Raw genomic sequence first — 16,063 nt, 5'->3', positions numbered from 1 at the left:
TTAAAAATAAATGGTGGATGGTTGGACTGTATGGTTTGATTAGACTTTAGGATGAACTCTAGTCAATGTTTTTGTCTTAATGATGGTCTCCCACTTTCCTGTTAAGGTAAAAGTAGAAGCTAAAGATGTTATTTTCTGTAGTGCACATAAGTGTATGTTAATGACTACTGTAGTCTTCACCCCTCCCCTTCCCTGTTTGTTTTGGCTTTCTGGTAGCTTTAGAATTTTGTTGAGAATAAAAATAATTCTTTGCTTTTTTGATGGATATCTTCACTATGGGAACAATGAATGAAGAAAACCAGGAGAATGTAATCTGCAGCTGATTAACTTGAAACTTCTTTTTCTTTGACAAGTGAATGAAGTTTGGTATTTGCACAACATCAGACTCAACAGTGGTCTGTCATCTTTAATGTAAGAAATGTGATGTCTGGAAAGTTGTCGTACAGCTAATTTTTCAGATGGCGTAAAATTATTGTTGTAATAACTCAGCAGTGTATATTCCTCTGCCATAGAGCTAATGGTCTTGATTTCATGAGAGATTGAATGATGTGTAAAAAAAAAAAAAAAAAGAGAAAAAAGTAAAAAAAAAAAAGAAGTGATGGCTTCCAGTAGTTTGATTTATGGGGTTTTTTTGGTTGTTTTTTTTTCCTATATAAAATAATTAAAAGTTAGAACAGTACCTTACCCATGAAGGAAGGCTGAAGGAGAGCATGGCCCCTCTTCCAGCTGGGAACAGAAGTGATGCATGAGCTGGAACATCGGACATCTGAACACCTGAGGTGCATAATGTTCCATTTGTGTCTGATGACACTGAATTGCAGACTTGCGCTGCACCTTTTCTTCATTCAGTTGCTGCTTCTCGTGTTGTAGGCAGCTGCTGTAGCCTGAAAGATGGCTCTGCAGGAAGAAGAGGGGAGGAGTATTAAGGCTGTCTGCCAAGGAATACAGCAGCTGAGCGAGGTGGAAAGGAGGACGGTGAGTGCAGACAGAAGTGGGTTCTCGTGCAGTCTCCCTTTACTGGGGAGATGCCTCCTTACTCCCGCAGAGGAGACAAGAAGAAGTTGAAATACATGCCCATCAGAACACTGGCAGACTTTCTTGTACCCAGTGCTCCTCAGGAAGGAATTGAATTGTCTTGAGGTTTTAAATGGGAAGAGTTGAACCTGAATGCGGAGGCATGTCAAGAACTTGCCAAGGTCAGCTTCTCTTCAGGTGTAGCTGGTTCTTCAGCATCTGCTGTCAGCGCCATCTCCTGGCGTTTGGCCTGGGAGTTTCTGCGTTCTGTGATGAGCAGTAGCGGTGTGTCGGTTTCAAGCCCGTGCTTGTACATTCAGTGTAGGAGCCCACTCGTGTACTGGAGGACCTAAAGGGCCTGCAGACTACCACTTAAGTATAATGTAAATGTACGCAGCTTTTTTCTCCCCATACGCTGTCTTAAGCAACTAACTAGCCATTCTCAATATGTGTCAAGAGGATGGTGATCATCTCGTGGCTGTTTTTAGCAATAGTTAATTTTCCTAGTCTAGGCAGGCTCCATATTTTGTACATCACTGTCATAAATTAAAGGAACAGTCTGATGGAGAGGGTGTAAGAAGCTTGAAATGTTACCACATTACTGCTTCAATTTTGACTTTTTTCCCTAATTGCTTTTAGTGCTTAGTTTTGGGTGGCTCTGGCTTCATAAATATGGTAGGTGATATTGGAGTGTAAATATGCATCACTGAGAAAATACTGAAAATGTTACGACTTCAGAAACTTTTATGTTTCATAATGTGAATTTTTTTTAGTAGTCAAAGACAGATCAGTAGATCATATAGTTTGATTAAAGTTTTTCCTATCATAATAATACTTTGTCTCTTTAAGATTGTGATTTAAAAAAAAAAAAAAGAACCCAACACAAACCTTGAAATTCACATCAGAGGTGTGGATGTTCTTTCAGAACCTAATTCTTAAGGGGGGACAATAAAACACATTGAATCTGACTTTGGTCTTGGGGGAAGAGAGTAGCCTCCCTCAGGAGAGTGTCTGTATAAGTAATGTACTGTTCTGATGTGTTGAAATAGAGCATTTTTTTAAAAGTGTACCTATATTTGGTGAGCTTTGTCTTTGAAGTTGTCTTTGTTCATTGCTTTGTCTTTCCTCTTGAGAAAGCAGTTTTGACCATATAAAGATTGGGGATTTTTATTTGGTTTCTAGAGAGGCATTTTATTTTTTATCTGACTGCTTGAGAATTAGACTTAACTGTAACTAGAATTTTCTAGAAGATATTTACAGCAGCAGAGTATCAAAATAATGCTGTTTAACTTGGAGCATTCTTAATGCTTAGATTAGATGTCTTTTGACCTTAGTTATGTTGAAGTGTTTTCTTGAAGTTTATTATTCTGGAAAATGTAGAAACCTGTCTTGACTTTGAGACACCTACACATTTTTATCACATAAATATAACAGACTATAAAATAATAGAATATAATTATTCTCCATCTGTGTAAAAAAAGTGTATCCAGATTTTAACTAACACTGATACCACTGGACAGCATCTGATTCCTTTCACATAAAAATACGTTTTACAAAAAGAAAAAGCACAACTTGAATTGATACCTGTAAAAATGTGCCTTAAAACCTATAGCTTATGAGGAAGTAGGACTCTGCTGGTGTTATTAGCTTGCCTTATTATTTTTTGCCCTAATTATTTAAAGATTGCCTGAATGCTAATGTGGTTCTGGAATTCATCCTGTGCGCTTCAAGTTGCTGAGCATGTATACTTCAGAAATTATTTCTGAGGTTTCCAAAGACACGGAAAAAGATTTTTTTTTTTTTTTTTTAGGTACCTCAGCTTGGCTTGATGCCTCTGTAAACCTAGATAATCTGTATTTAGAGGATGGGATGAAAAGAGCAGAATTGAGTTGATCATTTACGTATTCAGATTCTTGAAAATTTGTATAAGGTCAAAAGCATAGCCTTGAGTGCAATAAATTAATTTATTTTAAAAATTAATTCAGCCTGTAAGTATCGAGAAACTAACTTGTGTATTTGCATTTACAGCACATAGACTACTAGACTCTTGCAGAATATGCCTTATATCCATTTGCTAGGTATTATCCATAGCATCAGTACATCTGCTTAAGAATTATAAAACCAGACTTTTAAAATGGGGTGGCAGGGGCAGCTTTTGTTTTATGTCAGATACACAGCTCTAGCAAGCGTACTTTTGGTCGAGTAGATAAAGTTGATTCTGATAACCAGTTGCTCCACCCTCCTTCTGCTCCGTGATGTAAGCACCTTCTTTGCTTTTTGTGGGTGATAGCTGCTTCTAGAGAATATTTGTGCCTCCATCACATCCTTCCCCTTCTGCTTGGGAAGGAAGGAGGGAAAGACCTTTCTGCAGCAAAGAATTGCTTCATCACAGTTAGAGGATGCTGCAATGGAAAGGAACATCTTGACTGAACTGAAGGAGTACTAAACTGCATGTCGAGCTGTTTCCAGGTACCGCTTGAGATTTTATGGTTGATTGGGTTCACATAGCTTGCCCAAGACAGATTAGCAGGTGCCTTGTTTCTCATTTTGTTGAGAAATCTTGTGTTGAAACCCTTGCTTCTCTTGCTTGGCCTACCTTCTGAGGTGTATTTCTCTCTCATGGTTGTCATCATGACTGGCAGTGGTGGTAATGGTAATACTGGTGGTAATAATAGCTGACATTTCCCAAAACCTGAGAAGGTAATGGCAGTAGAGTCCTGGGCACAGTGGTGCTCACTGGTGCTGCTGCTGAGCGCTTACATATTTGAGGTTGGAAAGTCTTTTGGTCTATGTCTTAAGGTGGTGTTTACTCCCATGGTGTTCAGCTGCAGGGTTTCTTTCAGTGCTGACTTCTCTTTTCCCTTTCAGCTTGTAAATAAGCAATCACAAGCTGTAACACAATCATTAAACTAACCATATACTCTATACAATATCACTTCTGTTAATCATCTCAAGGCTTTACTGAATTCTGATGTAAGCAGCAATCTCTTAAGGGAAACAGTTTTTGTCTTTTAAAAAAAATAATCTTTCCGTAGACAAGGTGATCCTCAGATAGCTTCAGAATGCAGCGGGTTTAAAAAAAAAGAAACAAAAAACTCCCATACATATAAACAATCCCATCCTCTTGTCTCAAGTACCCTTCTGTAAAGGGTTTGCACTCATTATCTAACTGTAAAGAAAGGGCTGATAATAAGAGCTTGACAGAGGTTGGTACTACAGGAAAATACATGGAAGATAAAGCAGGCTGAGCAAGGCAGAGCTTGGCTAGCTGCTGAAACTGGAGACAAAAAGCTGCTTTCCAGTACTGGGTTTGTCTGGGTAGGGTTAATTTTCTTCGTAGTAGCTAATATGGGGCTCTGTTTTGGATTTGTGCTGGAAACAGCATTGGCAACCCAGGGATGTTTTAGCTGTGGCTGAGCAGTGCTCACACCGAGTCAGGGCCTCTTCTGCTCCTCACCCCCCCCCCACCCGCGAGGAGGCTGGGGGGGCACAAGGAGTTGGGAGGGGACACAGCCGGGACAGCTGACCCCGAGTGACCCCAGGGATACCCCACACCAGGTGTCGTCCTGCTCAGCATATAAAGCTGGGGAAGAGGAAGGGAGGGGGGCACGTTCGGAGCGATGGCGTTTGTCTCCCCAAGTCACCGTTACGTGTGGTGGAGCCCGGCTGCCCTGGGGAGGGCTGAGCCCCCGCCTGCCCGGGGGCAGTGGGGAATGAATCCCTTGGATTGCTTTGCTTGTGTGCCTGGCTTTGGCTTTACCTGTTAAACTGTCTTTATCTCAACCCATGGGTTTTCTCACTTTCAACCTGATTCTCTTCCCCCACCCCACCTGGGGGGAGTGAGCGAGTGGCTGTGCGGGGCTCAGCTGCTGGCTGGGGTCAACCCGCAACAGCCCTTTTCCTTCCACCGTGCTGAGATGTAAAATTGCAAAGCTGTGACCCCAAGTAGCACAGTGATTTTATTCTTTCTAATAACGGTAGATGATAATAAGGAAAAAAAAATACAAAACACATCAACATTTTGTATGTAAACACTTGAAATGGATTTACTTTTAAAAAAATCATTTTTACAGTTGGATCATACAGTATTCTTCTGTACGCCTTAAATTAAAAGCCTCCAGCTTTTAAAAATGCCGCCCAGTACAAAAGTGCTAATGTAAAACTGTAGTGTTTATGTATATAAACCAGCACTACACATCACTAAATATCACTAAATAGTCTCTTCACCAGTTTCAATGAGTGGAGAAGAGATGGAAGATCAGACTTCATAGTATTAGAGGGCTTCCTTCATCCCTTTACAGTTCAGTCTTCAGGAGCTTCATGGCCTTCTGCATATTTGAATACACTAGAAATTAAATATTCATACATGTTATTTTTGTTGTGACTTCCTCTTTTGGGGGCTAAAAATACTGCAGAGAAAATGTCATCATTATTAAAGCTTTGGCTCACGTGCTTATTGCTATGTGGGTTCTGATGCACTGTGCTCTTCCGAGCATTTTGTGACCGTCACCTGTTTGATTTTGGCGGGTGAGAGCACACATCAGTTGATGCAAACGCAGCGGCAGAGATGGGCAGGGCAGCGACGGGAGCTGTGCAGAGCTGTGGCAAACGACTCTTCCCTGCTCCCAGAAGGTTGGCTGGCCCGGCCCGGCAGGGCTTGTGTGCAAGGCTTCCCACCCTTGCTCACAGTGAACGCTGTGGAATTATGCAAGTTCCTACAGACGTATGATTTCTTTTAAAACAGATGGATGCTTAAGGCTCCAGGGCTCTGCCACCATTCTCTTCGCCTCACTGAGTTTAAGGCTAGCATTCTGTTTAATTTTAATCCGAGTTAACTGTCTTTCAGCAAGTACTGGCTGTGAGAGTCTGTAATGCCTGGTGTTACTCCTTGTCATGTGAAAAACGTGACTGCTTTCAGAATATTTTGCAGAATATTTCAGAGTACACTACTTACACAGTGAAATGTCAGAGGGCTCGTATGCATAGAGACGGTTTGAGTATCTCCCAGTAATATCTGCTCTCACAGTCAGAGAAGGATCTGGAAAAAAGGATGAGAGAAGTTGCAGAGGACAGGATTAATCTTCAAGCAGAAGGAAAGATTCTTTTCTGCACTCCTCCTTGCTTCCTAAATGTTTCTGCTAGAAAGGTCTGCTTCCACTAACAACCAAGAGATCGTTCTTCTACACACTCACTGACATTTCAACTTTAAGTGGTGTGTTTGCAGGTCTATTAAGAAGAGGATAAGTTTAATTCTGATCAACATTGATCAGCCTTCCACCCTGTGGCACTGCATAGTGCCTAAATTAACTCTATGGGCTGGGGCTGCTTTCAGGCTACAAATGTTATAAAAAAAAAGAAATTATAAAGGAAGAGATAATACAGCAGTTGCTTTATCAAGGTATACATTAATGATATGTGTGTGCAATATGTGAGGTGGCATAGCTCTTCTGGGAGAGGGAGAACCTGGATACATGGCCACTAATATGTGTCCCAAGCACAGATGCTGTGGAGGGGTTTGTGCAGGCTAGGGGGGAGCACAGAACTGAGTACTGAGCTTTGACAATCAGCCCCTGAAGCATCTGGGGTCACTGCTGGTCCTGCGATGTCTGAGATTGTGTTACAGACAGAAACCGGGCAGTTTTACAGAGTTTCTAGGGATAGGAGGATGAGCAAGGCTCAGCCAGTCCCCAGCCATTGCAGTGACTGCGGCATCATGCCCTTGCGATGAAAGGAGCTACATCATTCGTGGATTCTGTGAGGGAGAAATGCTGGACCTGTGCTAATGACCCAGCTGGGGTTGCTTTGAAATTGCATCCAACAAAGCCAACTAGAAATTTTATATTTCACATGGAATAAATTCCTCTTAGTAAGCCCAAGGATGTGAGATTCATGTCACAGCAGGCGCTTTCATCTGAGATCAGCTTTGATGCTTGAGGTACTCACCTATGAACAAAATCCGAGGGACGTACTGGCCGTCAGGTGAAAGATTCTTGTCTGTGGTTTCATACTTAAAGAAAAGAGAGAAGGTTTCCAGTCAAGGAGGGCATGCAACATATATTTTTTTTCTTCATTGCACTTTGCGTTATGAAATAAAGCTTAAGTAATACATTTTGCAGTTTAAGAAATTGACTGTCGAGGATGCATCTTTTAACAGCTGAAATTGAAAATTGCTAATAACAGTTAATGTTACTATTAAACTTTAAATTCCCTCCTACTATGATAGCTACAGATGAAAGATACTTACTACTAAATCTATTATACTTCAGCACTGGCCATTTTCCTAGCCAACCCTAGCTATTAAACTGACCAATAGCTAGAGAAGCCATAATTAAAAATAGAACATTACTACTTCCACTTAATGAAGTGTAACCGGGAAACTTACCACAAGGTTCAGGAGAATGAATTTTTCAGCCAATTTCTGTATATCTTTATGTTCAGCAAAGACCTTCTTGAGTGCTAGGGTGGAAATAAATGGGAATGAAAATAGAATCAAATTGAGAATTATCTGTTCACAATTGCAGCGAATTAATATTTTAAGTTCATTCCTCTGGAAGATGATCAACTCATTTATATGCAGTGTGGTGAAGAGTAAGTATAATGGTAAAAAAATGTCCCTTCTTCTTTCAGATAGTGCAGGTCTCAAATTTATCTGCTCAAGCTTGAATTTGAGCATTTGACTCTTTAAACCTCCTGGCCTGCTATTGCAGTTTCTGGCTTCAGTTCTTAAGGCACAGAAAATTCAGTATGGAGGTGTAGGACTTCAGCCTGAAATGTCTGAAAGGATTTTAATGAGTGTACAAAGATCCTTCTGAAGTTGCTGGATCTATGGGTGGGTGCAAAGGACTTGCCATGTGGACTGGCTTGCAGGAAGAAGGGCCCTCAGGTAAATTCAGAAACACTTGGAAAAGAGCAATCCCAGTTAGCAGAAATCCCACAAGAGCTCAGTTTCAGCCTAGTTTGGTTTAGTCCCTGGCTAGATTCAGTCTCAATCATCACTGATAATGAGAGCTGAATATGTCCTTTCCAATCAATTACTGTTTTTCACTACTCCTGGTCTTGCTATTGGTTTTGGCTTACTGTGATGTGAACCAAAACCAGATTTGCCACAGGTCAAAACCTGCTCCCTGGTGCTCTCTTCTCCATCTGTTCTATACCACGTAATACTGAATTACTATTTTTATTTTATTTCTGCACATCAGAAAATGCCTATATGTGACAGCGACTTGAAGAACGCACCACGTGCTTGCACAAGTTAGCATTTCACTAAGGCTTAGCAAGCAGAATGGTGGCTGATTTTTTTTAAGCAGCTTTTAACCAGAAACTGAAAACCAGATGATTTTTTTTTTTTTTTTCATCCCCCTCCTCCACCCCCCCCAGTGCGAACGGATTACCTTGGCTGTGTGGGCAGTCATCCAAGTGGTGGATAATCATCAGGGGTTTGTTGCTGGAAAAGAAGAGTCCTCGTTAGGGCCGGGGAGGCGCTGGGGGGCACGGAGCAGGGCACGGGGTGCGGAGCGGGGCGCCGTACCTGTGCTTGGCGCGGAACAGGGCTTCCTCGTACGTCTGTGTCCAGATGAGCTGGTCCCCCCAGCCTGTGGGGAAGGACAGGCGGCCCGTTATAAGTGGGGCTGGCGGCCGGGGGCCTCGCGTCGTGCCCCCCGCCCGCGGCTGCTGGGAAGGGCTTTCAATCAGGAATAAAAGAGGGGGGCGGTGTGCTAGGGAATGCTATAAAATGTATTTGCAGCATGAGTTGCAAGGAAATCAATTTATTAGCACAGCAGAGGAGTCAAAACTTTAGCAGATTGCACTTTTTTCCTTTGATTTGGGGTGGGTCTTTTGTTTTTTACCTCTGGAGAGTGTCTGAGGTAGTTTTGGTTTAGCGGTAGTCTCCTTTGGCTCCTTCTTGCCCACATCCTTTGCCAGAGCACAGGAGATGGCAACGAGCAGCAGGAACATGGACAAGTAGCTCTTCTCCATGGCTGCTCCTGGAAGAGATGAAAGAAACTTCAGGCTGTCGTGCCTCCTGGGCTGGTGCTTGCTTGGAGGCACACAGCAGATAAGGAGGGGTAGAGCAGCGGGTCAAGTCACAAGTATGCAGCAGGGTGAGTCCGGGCTGAAACCAGCAGCTCCGGGCAGGGGGCTGGGCTTGGGGGAATGTCAAGGAAGGCTGAGGATTGCTTAGAAAACTGCCACAGGTGACCCAGCTGCTTTCTACTGCCCTGTTTGTGCTGTTGGGCTGTGGTCCTTTTAAGATGGACACTCATGTGTTTGTTAGTTTCTCTTCTTTTTACATACATTGAATTTGCTTAGTAAAACAACTGAGTTTTGGCAATTCCAGAGGTACTTGCAAGTCCTAATAAGTCCATGGTTCTACTTCCATCCCTGAGTGTTACAGTAACCCAGCAGTGGGTGCTGAAAAATTAACTTATTTCCCTCCATTTTGCAGCAGGAGCAACTCAGATGAGAAGTCAGAAGGTTAAGCTGGTCTTTACAGTGAGCCACTGACATAGGCACAGCTTAATGCTGTTGTTGAAACTTCCAATCCTGTCCTCCCCCTTAAAAGTATCATCTAATCCTTAAAACCAGTAGAATCTATAATAAAAAGAGTGGGGAGGAGTTGCTGTGTGGAACAGTGAGAACTGAAATGCAGTTTGTTGGTTTAAGCAACACAAAGCAGAGGCTTTTCCTGAGCCAGACTCTGGGTGCATGGAGATGGGGTTGAGACATGTTGGATGGGAAAGCTCCTCAGTGTTTCAGCTAGGATGCTGCTTTGAAGCGGTAAAACACTTTAGCAACATGACCCTATGTTTTGTCATAAAATTTCCTCCTAGAAACTACACCACCAACATAATGGGTACAGTAAGAAAATCTAAGATATTCTAAAAGCAACACAGAAAATTCGAAAGTTTAATGCAAATAATACAACAGGCTGACAGCTTTTAAAATTCTGACAATGAGAATGAGACTCCAGGGAAACAGAAGCATTTTTCTGGGTAGGAATTGCAGGAGGAGGCATTAGCTGAATTTGCGTCAGTGCTACTTTGCTACTGGGATGTCCAGTAGACCTCAAACATCCAAAAAGATACTCTTTCAAAGGGTATGAAATATGACTTTTGCAGCAGACTACATTTCTGACCTAAGAAAAGTCTCTTTGTCAAGGAAGAAAATTGCATAATGTTAAATTAAACCCAGTAGATTTTCAGGGTTGCCTCAAGAGTTGTTTTGGCTAGACCTGTATAGTGGAAGTAATGCTTATTTAAAAAAAAAAAAAAAAAAAAAAGAAAGAAAAAAAGGTGTGGGACAACCAGGAAATCAAAGAGCAGTCAAATTTTATGCTGTTGCCGATGCAGAATGCAGAAAGCAAAGACAGAGGAACATTACATCTGCCCTTTAAAAAATTTGCCTCTGGAAGGCTATGGGCACTTTCGCTAAGTTTTCCACCTCCAGAAATTCCCTTCTCTCCTGCATCTTTTAACCTGCAAAGCCAGCATTTTTCTACACAATTTTTCTTCATAGCAAGCTGTGCTGAATTGTGTTTTCTTTGCTTCAGTCTTTTCTTTCCACTGATCAGCTGCCCCAGCCCCAGGTAACCCGGGCTTACAGCTCCCCCGGGGTACCTTCTAAAGCAGTAAGCGTGCTGTGCCTTACCTTGTTTCCTCTCCCAGATGCCTGCCAGGGTGCGAAGGTGATTCCGGTTACAGTGTGAACGCTGCTGTTCCTACTGCCTATTTATGCACCTTCACACACCCCGACTCCACCCACAAGCTTTGTATTTGAATACTATTTTCAAAGAGCTAAACTTTCCAGTTTTTTTCCTCCACCAAAACATTCAGGGTTAAGTTTATAATTAAAAAATGTTACAGTTTCCTGTCAGACACTGTATCTGAAGTTCAGAGATGCCTCTACAGACTTTTGGGGCATGTTCTGAAAGGTGATTTTAAAATGTTGGCAAAGATCCAAGTCCAGGTAAGCTTAACTCAAGACTCCTGATTTGCCTGAAGGGTGATTTGTCTTTTTTTGATTGGTCGGATAATCAATGTGACTTGCTGTTCTTTTAGTCCTCTGAAAAAATTAAATTGATGACCCAGAATTTTAGATGTTAATTAGATAATTGACTATGCACATGATACAGATATCTGTGTACATGTGCATGTATAACACCACATAGGAAAACTGTAATAAAACCTAAATCAAAGTTTGTAAAGATCTCCACAAAAATGTACTTGGAAGCTAAAGCAATAAAATGTGTTGGTAAGAGGAAGTCTAAATAAACATTTAATTCAACTTCCATTATTTTTAACTACAACATGAAAATCAACCATTTTAGATTTCAGATACATTTGTAATACAATATAACACTTGGGAAAATGAAACCTTTTCAGGTGGCTGGAAGGCCGGCCCTAGTGTTGACCTGACTGCCCAGGGTTCTTCCTCAGAGGTCAGTGTGATTCTGTCCTCGACAATATATGTTGAAACTACAGTATGTTCCCCCTGGTGCATGCCTCATATAGTTCAGTTAGATTAAAATCACACGTTCAAGGTCAGTGAACGCTTAACGACTCAGTTGGGTAGATGAAATGCATCAGATATGGATTCTCCTCTCTGAAATTCACAGTGCTCTCTGATGGTTGCTAACAGCACCCAATTTTTCTGAACATACTCTGCTATATTCTTCATTTGGAGAATGTAGTGCTTTGGATCACGGTTTGTTTTTTGTTTGGGTTTTGGGGTTTTTTAAATCTTTTGTAAATAGTAATTGGGAAAACGAGGTGCGGGAACAAGATGGTGAACTCAAGCAAAAAAAATATATTGCTGTTCCTTACAAATGTACAGTAGTACCATGCTTTGCATAGATGCTTGATTATCAGAAGGATGAAACCAAACCTCCCAGGGAGGCCAGTCATTTTATCTCCCCTTTCCGTATGTTTCATGTCATCTATGGCCTGATAAATAAATGAGAGAAAGAGATTGCCTATCAGTGTCTGCTCCTCCTTCAGTGCTTCTCCTGGAAGATTCAGAGATGTATTTTGTTAGCTTCAAATCACATCCACTCCAATTTTCTTTTAAAACATATACAAAAATAAGTTTCCAAAATCTGTATTTGGACATGTGAGTGCTCACTTTGGACAACTAGGTTACATCCTTAATCTGCTTCAATGCAGATGTACGGGTCAAAAATCAGGTACCTGTTTCTGAAATCTTGATCTCATCTCAGGAAATTAATAATTTTAATTCTAAACACTCCTGTTGACTATCTTCTCAGATCACACTAATAGCATTTGGTAGTTTTAAAGCCTGTAGCAGAAATTATATTTGCTTTCTGGTTATACGAAGAGGTAATGAGCAGGTAGGCTCCCATTCACACACATTTTTATAAATTGGGTTTTGCCTAAAATCACATTTTCAAAACTAACCCCTCATCCACTCATTTTCTCCTGCCTTAGATCTGTTTCTATTTAATCTGCACCTTTGATTTCTCCTGTTTTCAGGAGATACGCTTATTTTAACCTGTTTTCACATAGCTTTGTGCTGCTCTGTAAGAAACTCAATAATTAAAATACAGTTACTCACAGGGACTTGCCTGTCAGCTCAAAGCCAGTGATCTCGATGGAGCTAGTCGAACATGTCTCTAAACCATCCTTTTGCCTTGTTAAGGAAGAGAGTGGAGAGCTCAGCCGCTCCCAGAGCTCTCTGCTTAGGTCCTGAGACTCTACCCAGCCACTGAGTTAGCATCTGGCCAATTATCAGGGGCTAATTTTTCTGCCTCAGTGACTGAATCCTGCAGGAATTGCCTCAAGAGATCTTGAAACAAAATAGGACTATCCCAGAAGATTTTTCTTCTTTTACTATAAAGGTCCGGTAGACCCCATCTCTGCTAATATTTAACATCTTTACAAAACTAGTCATTGGACTATTCCTTTGTTTTCAATTTCTGTGGTCTGAAGGTACCCTTGTTTATTATGTTACACAGAAATCAGCACAGTTTTTTTGTGACTGATGTTAAGGCTGCTTTAAAGACATTTTCTGAAGCACTTTGTTTTTGCTTGTATTTTGTAATACATAAGTTTTAGAATTTCCTGAAGCATGGGAAATTCAGTCATTTCTCCTAATTTCATAACAAACACATGCTTCAAAGTCTTGTGATCTGCTGCTCAGAATAAATAACAAAACTTTACATTGGAGGAATAAAAGTAATGGATGAAGTACCACACTAGAAATGCTCTGAGTCAAAGGCAGACAGAGCTGTATCTGGGACTCAGTGAGGTTCTGGGGCTGTTAAAGCAGTAGAGTATTGTGAGACAAAGTGATTGAAAGTAGAAAAAAATCATTTGAGAACTGGTCAAGCTTCTTTTGTCAATGCTTTAACCACATGAACTGAATAGTAATTTTTAATCACCTGAAAGCTGCTTGGATGAAATTTGCCAGATAATTTTTCTGGAAAGCCTTTCACCCTAAAATTTAGGAGCTGAGACACCTCTGACACCTATGGCAGATACAGGTCCCATCCTATTGCCCTCCTCCCCTGAAATAATTCAAATCCTTATCTTGAAGAGTATAGGTAGGTGCTCTCTGGATGGGGACATATCAGAATGATAGATTTTCCCAGTCACTCATGTCAAGACCATTTCTGTCTGTGTAATAATGATTTGTGCTGGAGCAGGTACCAGACCAAGATACCCGCTTCCTAGACGAGTTGTTGGTCTGTTAGGCAAGAAAGTGATTTTTCTCACACTGGCTCAGGAAACTTTTGCTAATACATGCAAATGGAGAGCACTACTAAAGGAGAGACTAGGAAGGACTTGGTGTCTTATGAGTGGTGGAGACATTCTCCTGAGAGTTGGAAGACCATGGCTCAACTGTTCCCCTGTCTACTTTATATTTGGTACAAAGCTGCATTTCAACACAGAGCTGAAAAGTCAAAAATTCAGTAGACTTCTTCTACTGCTGAACACTTAAAGCTGGTAACTGGAGTTCAGGTAAATATCTGCTAAGAATCTGGTGATTTGTCTTGAAGGATGATGATTTTCCAAAATATGTCAGCCTGACACTTTCCTCTCTTGTTGAATGAATTACTCAATGAACCTGCAGTACCTACAGCTTTTTGGTAATATTTTTCAAAATGGATAGCAGAATAGATGGTTAGGATTTAAAATATGACATTCTGACTCTTCAAACACTGCTTTCAGAACGAAAGACCAATCCATCAGGATTTTGAAATCTCTGAAGACATTCTTTCCCACTTTCATGTGCATGTTTATAATACAAATCACCCCCACTTGAAATAAATTGGCAAGCTGGAGTGCAAGCATGGAACATCCTTTACGTAGCTTCAGATAAAGGTGGGGATTTATCATGTAACCAGCGACTCTGTTCTGACCAGTTCCTATATGGCAAAGCTCTGTTTTGAGCTGTGAAGTACCGGGATGTCTGGAAGATATTGCTGAATGATGTGTTTTAAAATCAGTATGCTATTTGAACACCCATAGTAAATATACTTGCTCTTGTGTTGTTTAATGCCCTTTTCCACAATAGTAAGAAAACTATCATGATCTGTTACACCAAGGAGTCTCAAGGTTTTCAGCTTATGTAGGACTTAATTGCTCAACTTGTATTTGATAAGTGAAAGCCTGATCCTGACAACATTTAGATTTAACTTTGGAATGTTTTGTTCAGGGAAGCAGTGAATGAGTGAAAAGGGATTTTTTGATGAGAGGGATGCGGAAGCTGGGGTGTACCACAGCCTGCAGAGAATACTGTTTAACTAGTCTTCTCAACTGGGGAAGATGGTTATGATTAGCAAGGCTTCGTGCCTGAAATTCTTGTACTTAAGTTTAAGTAAATGCATTTTAATTAGTTGAAATAATTAGCCGTGTTTAAACCCAGAAAAGATGCTGCACTCCAAGATTAAAACCAGTGACTCCTACCCCGTCTGAGCAACTGATATTCCAGTTTTAAGGGACTCCAGCTTTGAGGTTCAGCTGCCTTCAGAAGGTCTCACAGTTGCCATGTCTTATATATTCTACCATGTTTCCACCATGTCCACATCACAGTACCATTTTTGTTTCTTCTACTTCAGTCTGAACTGGATGAGGGTCTTTGCTCGGACAATTCCAGTTGCCTCATCAAGGATAATCTGGGATTTAGCAGTCTCATTTTATAAGTCGGATTTACCCAGATCCTGAATATAATCTCTTTTTTATGTGGGCCTCAGTCACAAAATTGTAAAACTGACTCTCCAGTTTTAGATCAGTGATAAGCTCCTCTGCTTTTACCTTCTTACCTGTTCCTTTCTTTTGTGTACGTGTGTGTGTGTGTGTGTCTCCCCCCACCCTGAGTGCAGTACTCTAAATTTCTGTGTAATGTCACAACTGATCTCTTCTACTGAAATTCAGTAAATTGGCGGGGCTTTTCTAATGTGTCGAAGAGGAGGATAAGGGACTAATAGCAGCCTGCAACTACTTGAATGGTGCTACAAAGATGAAGGATCCAAACTATTCAATCAGTTTGAGGACCATGAGCTTGGGTTGTTCATAGGGAACATCAGGAAAATCTTTCTCATGAGGAGGATAGTGAAGCACTGTCACAAGTTATCCAGAGAGGTGGAAAGACAACTCTGCTGTCAGGTTTCTAAGAGTTGATGCAACAAAGTTTGAATCAATGTCATTATTCAGTGATCATGCTGAGGGATGGGGTTGGAAAGAGTACCTTCACCCGGTTCCTGACCTTCAGCTGTTTAACAGTTTATAAAATGAATTTTGAAGTAACACAACAGCCTGCTCCGGCTAGTTCATGTTATGAGGTAGTTCCTAATGCAGATCTCTGAAGGTGCTTCTGAAGGCTTCTCACTACAATTCTTGTCTGCAAAGATTGACATAATACAGTTCCTTTTCTGACACAGTGGCTTAGTGACTTATAGACCACTGGTTTGTCTTCCCATTGAATAAAGATATTCTATTGTAGAATGCCTCAAACTTCACATTTTCCTCAGTCTTTTTACTCTTATGTTGCCTATATTCTATGCTATGCTGATATTCTGGCTCCTAAAACA

General features: G+C 41.1%; 1 protein-coding gene across 1 annotated transcript; it reads right to left on the bottom strand.

Moving 5' to 3' along the window:
- Window positions 1–5,033: 5,033 nt before the first annotated feature.
- Window positions 5,034–10,742, bottom strand: AGR2 (anterior gradient 2, protein disulphide isomerase family member). Its single transcript, XM_032991602.2, has 8 exons — window positions 10,663–10,742; window positions 8,862–8,999; window positions 8,543–8,606; window positions 8,406–8,458; window positions 7,397–7,470; window positions 6,958–7,021; window positions 5,969–6,052; window positions 5,034–5,359 (listed from the first exon to the last, which is right to left on the bottom strand). Exons 2-8 carry the CDS (start codon window positions 8,989–8,991, stop codon window positions 5,310–5,312), a joined length of 519 nt encoding a protein of 172 aa, XP_032847493.1. The 5' UTR covers window positions 8,992–8,999; window positions 10,663–10,742; the 3' UTR covers window positions 5,034–5,309.
- Window positions 10,743–16,063: the final 5,321 nt, after the last annotated feature.

The sequence above is a fragment of the Tyto alba genome, unplaced genomic scaffold (genome assembly GCF_018691265.1).
Source record: "Tyto alba isolate M040663 unplaced genomic scaffold, T.alba_DEE_v4.0 Super-Scaffold_38, whole genome shotgun sequence".
Lineage (NCBI taxonomy): Eukaryota > Metazoa > Chordata > Aves > Strigiformes > Tytonidae > Tyto > Tyto alba.
This window is presented reverse-complemented; position numbering and strand designations above follow the sequence as displayed.

Coding starts and splice junctions, on each gene's coding strand:
- AGR2 (XM_032991602.2), bottom strand. CDS start 8,991: ATGGAGAAGAGCTACTTGTCCATGTTCCTGCTGCTCGTTGCCATCTCC. Junction 8,459..8,542: donor CTGTTCCGCGCCAAGCACAG/GTACGGCGCCCC, acceptor CTTCTTTTCCAG/CAACAAACCCCTGATGATTA. Junction 5,360..5,968: donor GCCCTCTGACATTTCACTGT/GTAAGTAGTGTA, acceptor TTTAATTTCTAG/TGTATTCAAATATGCAGAAG.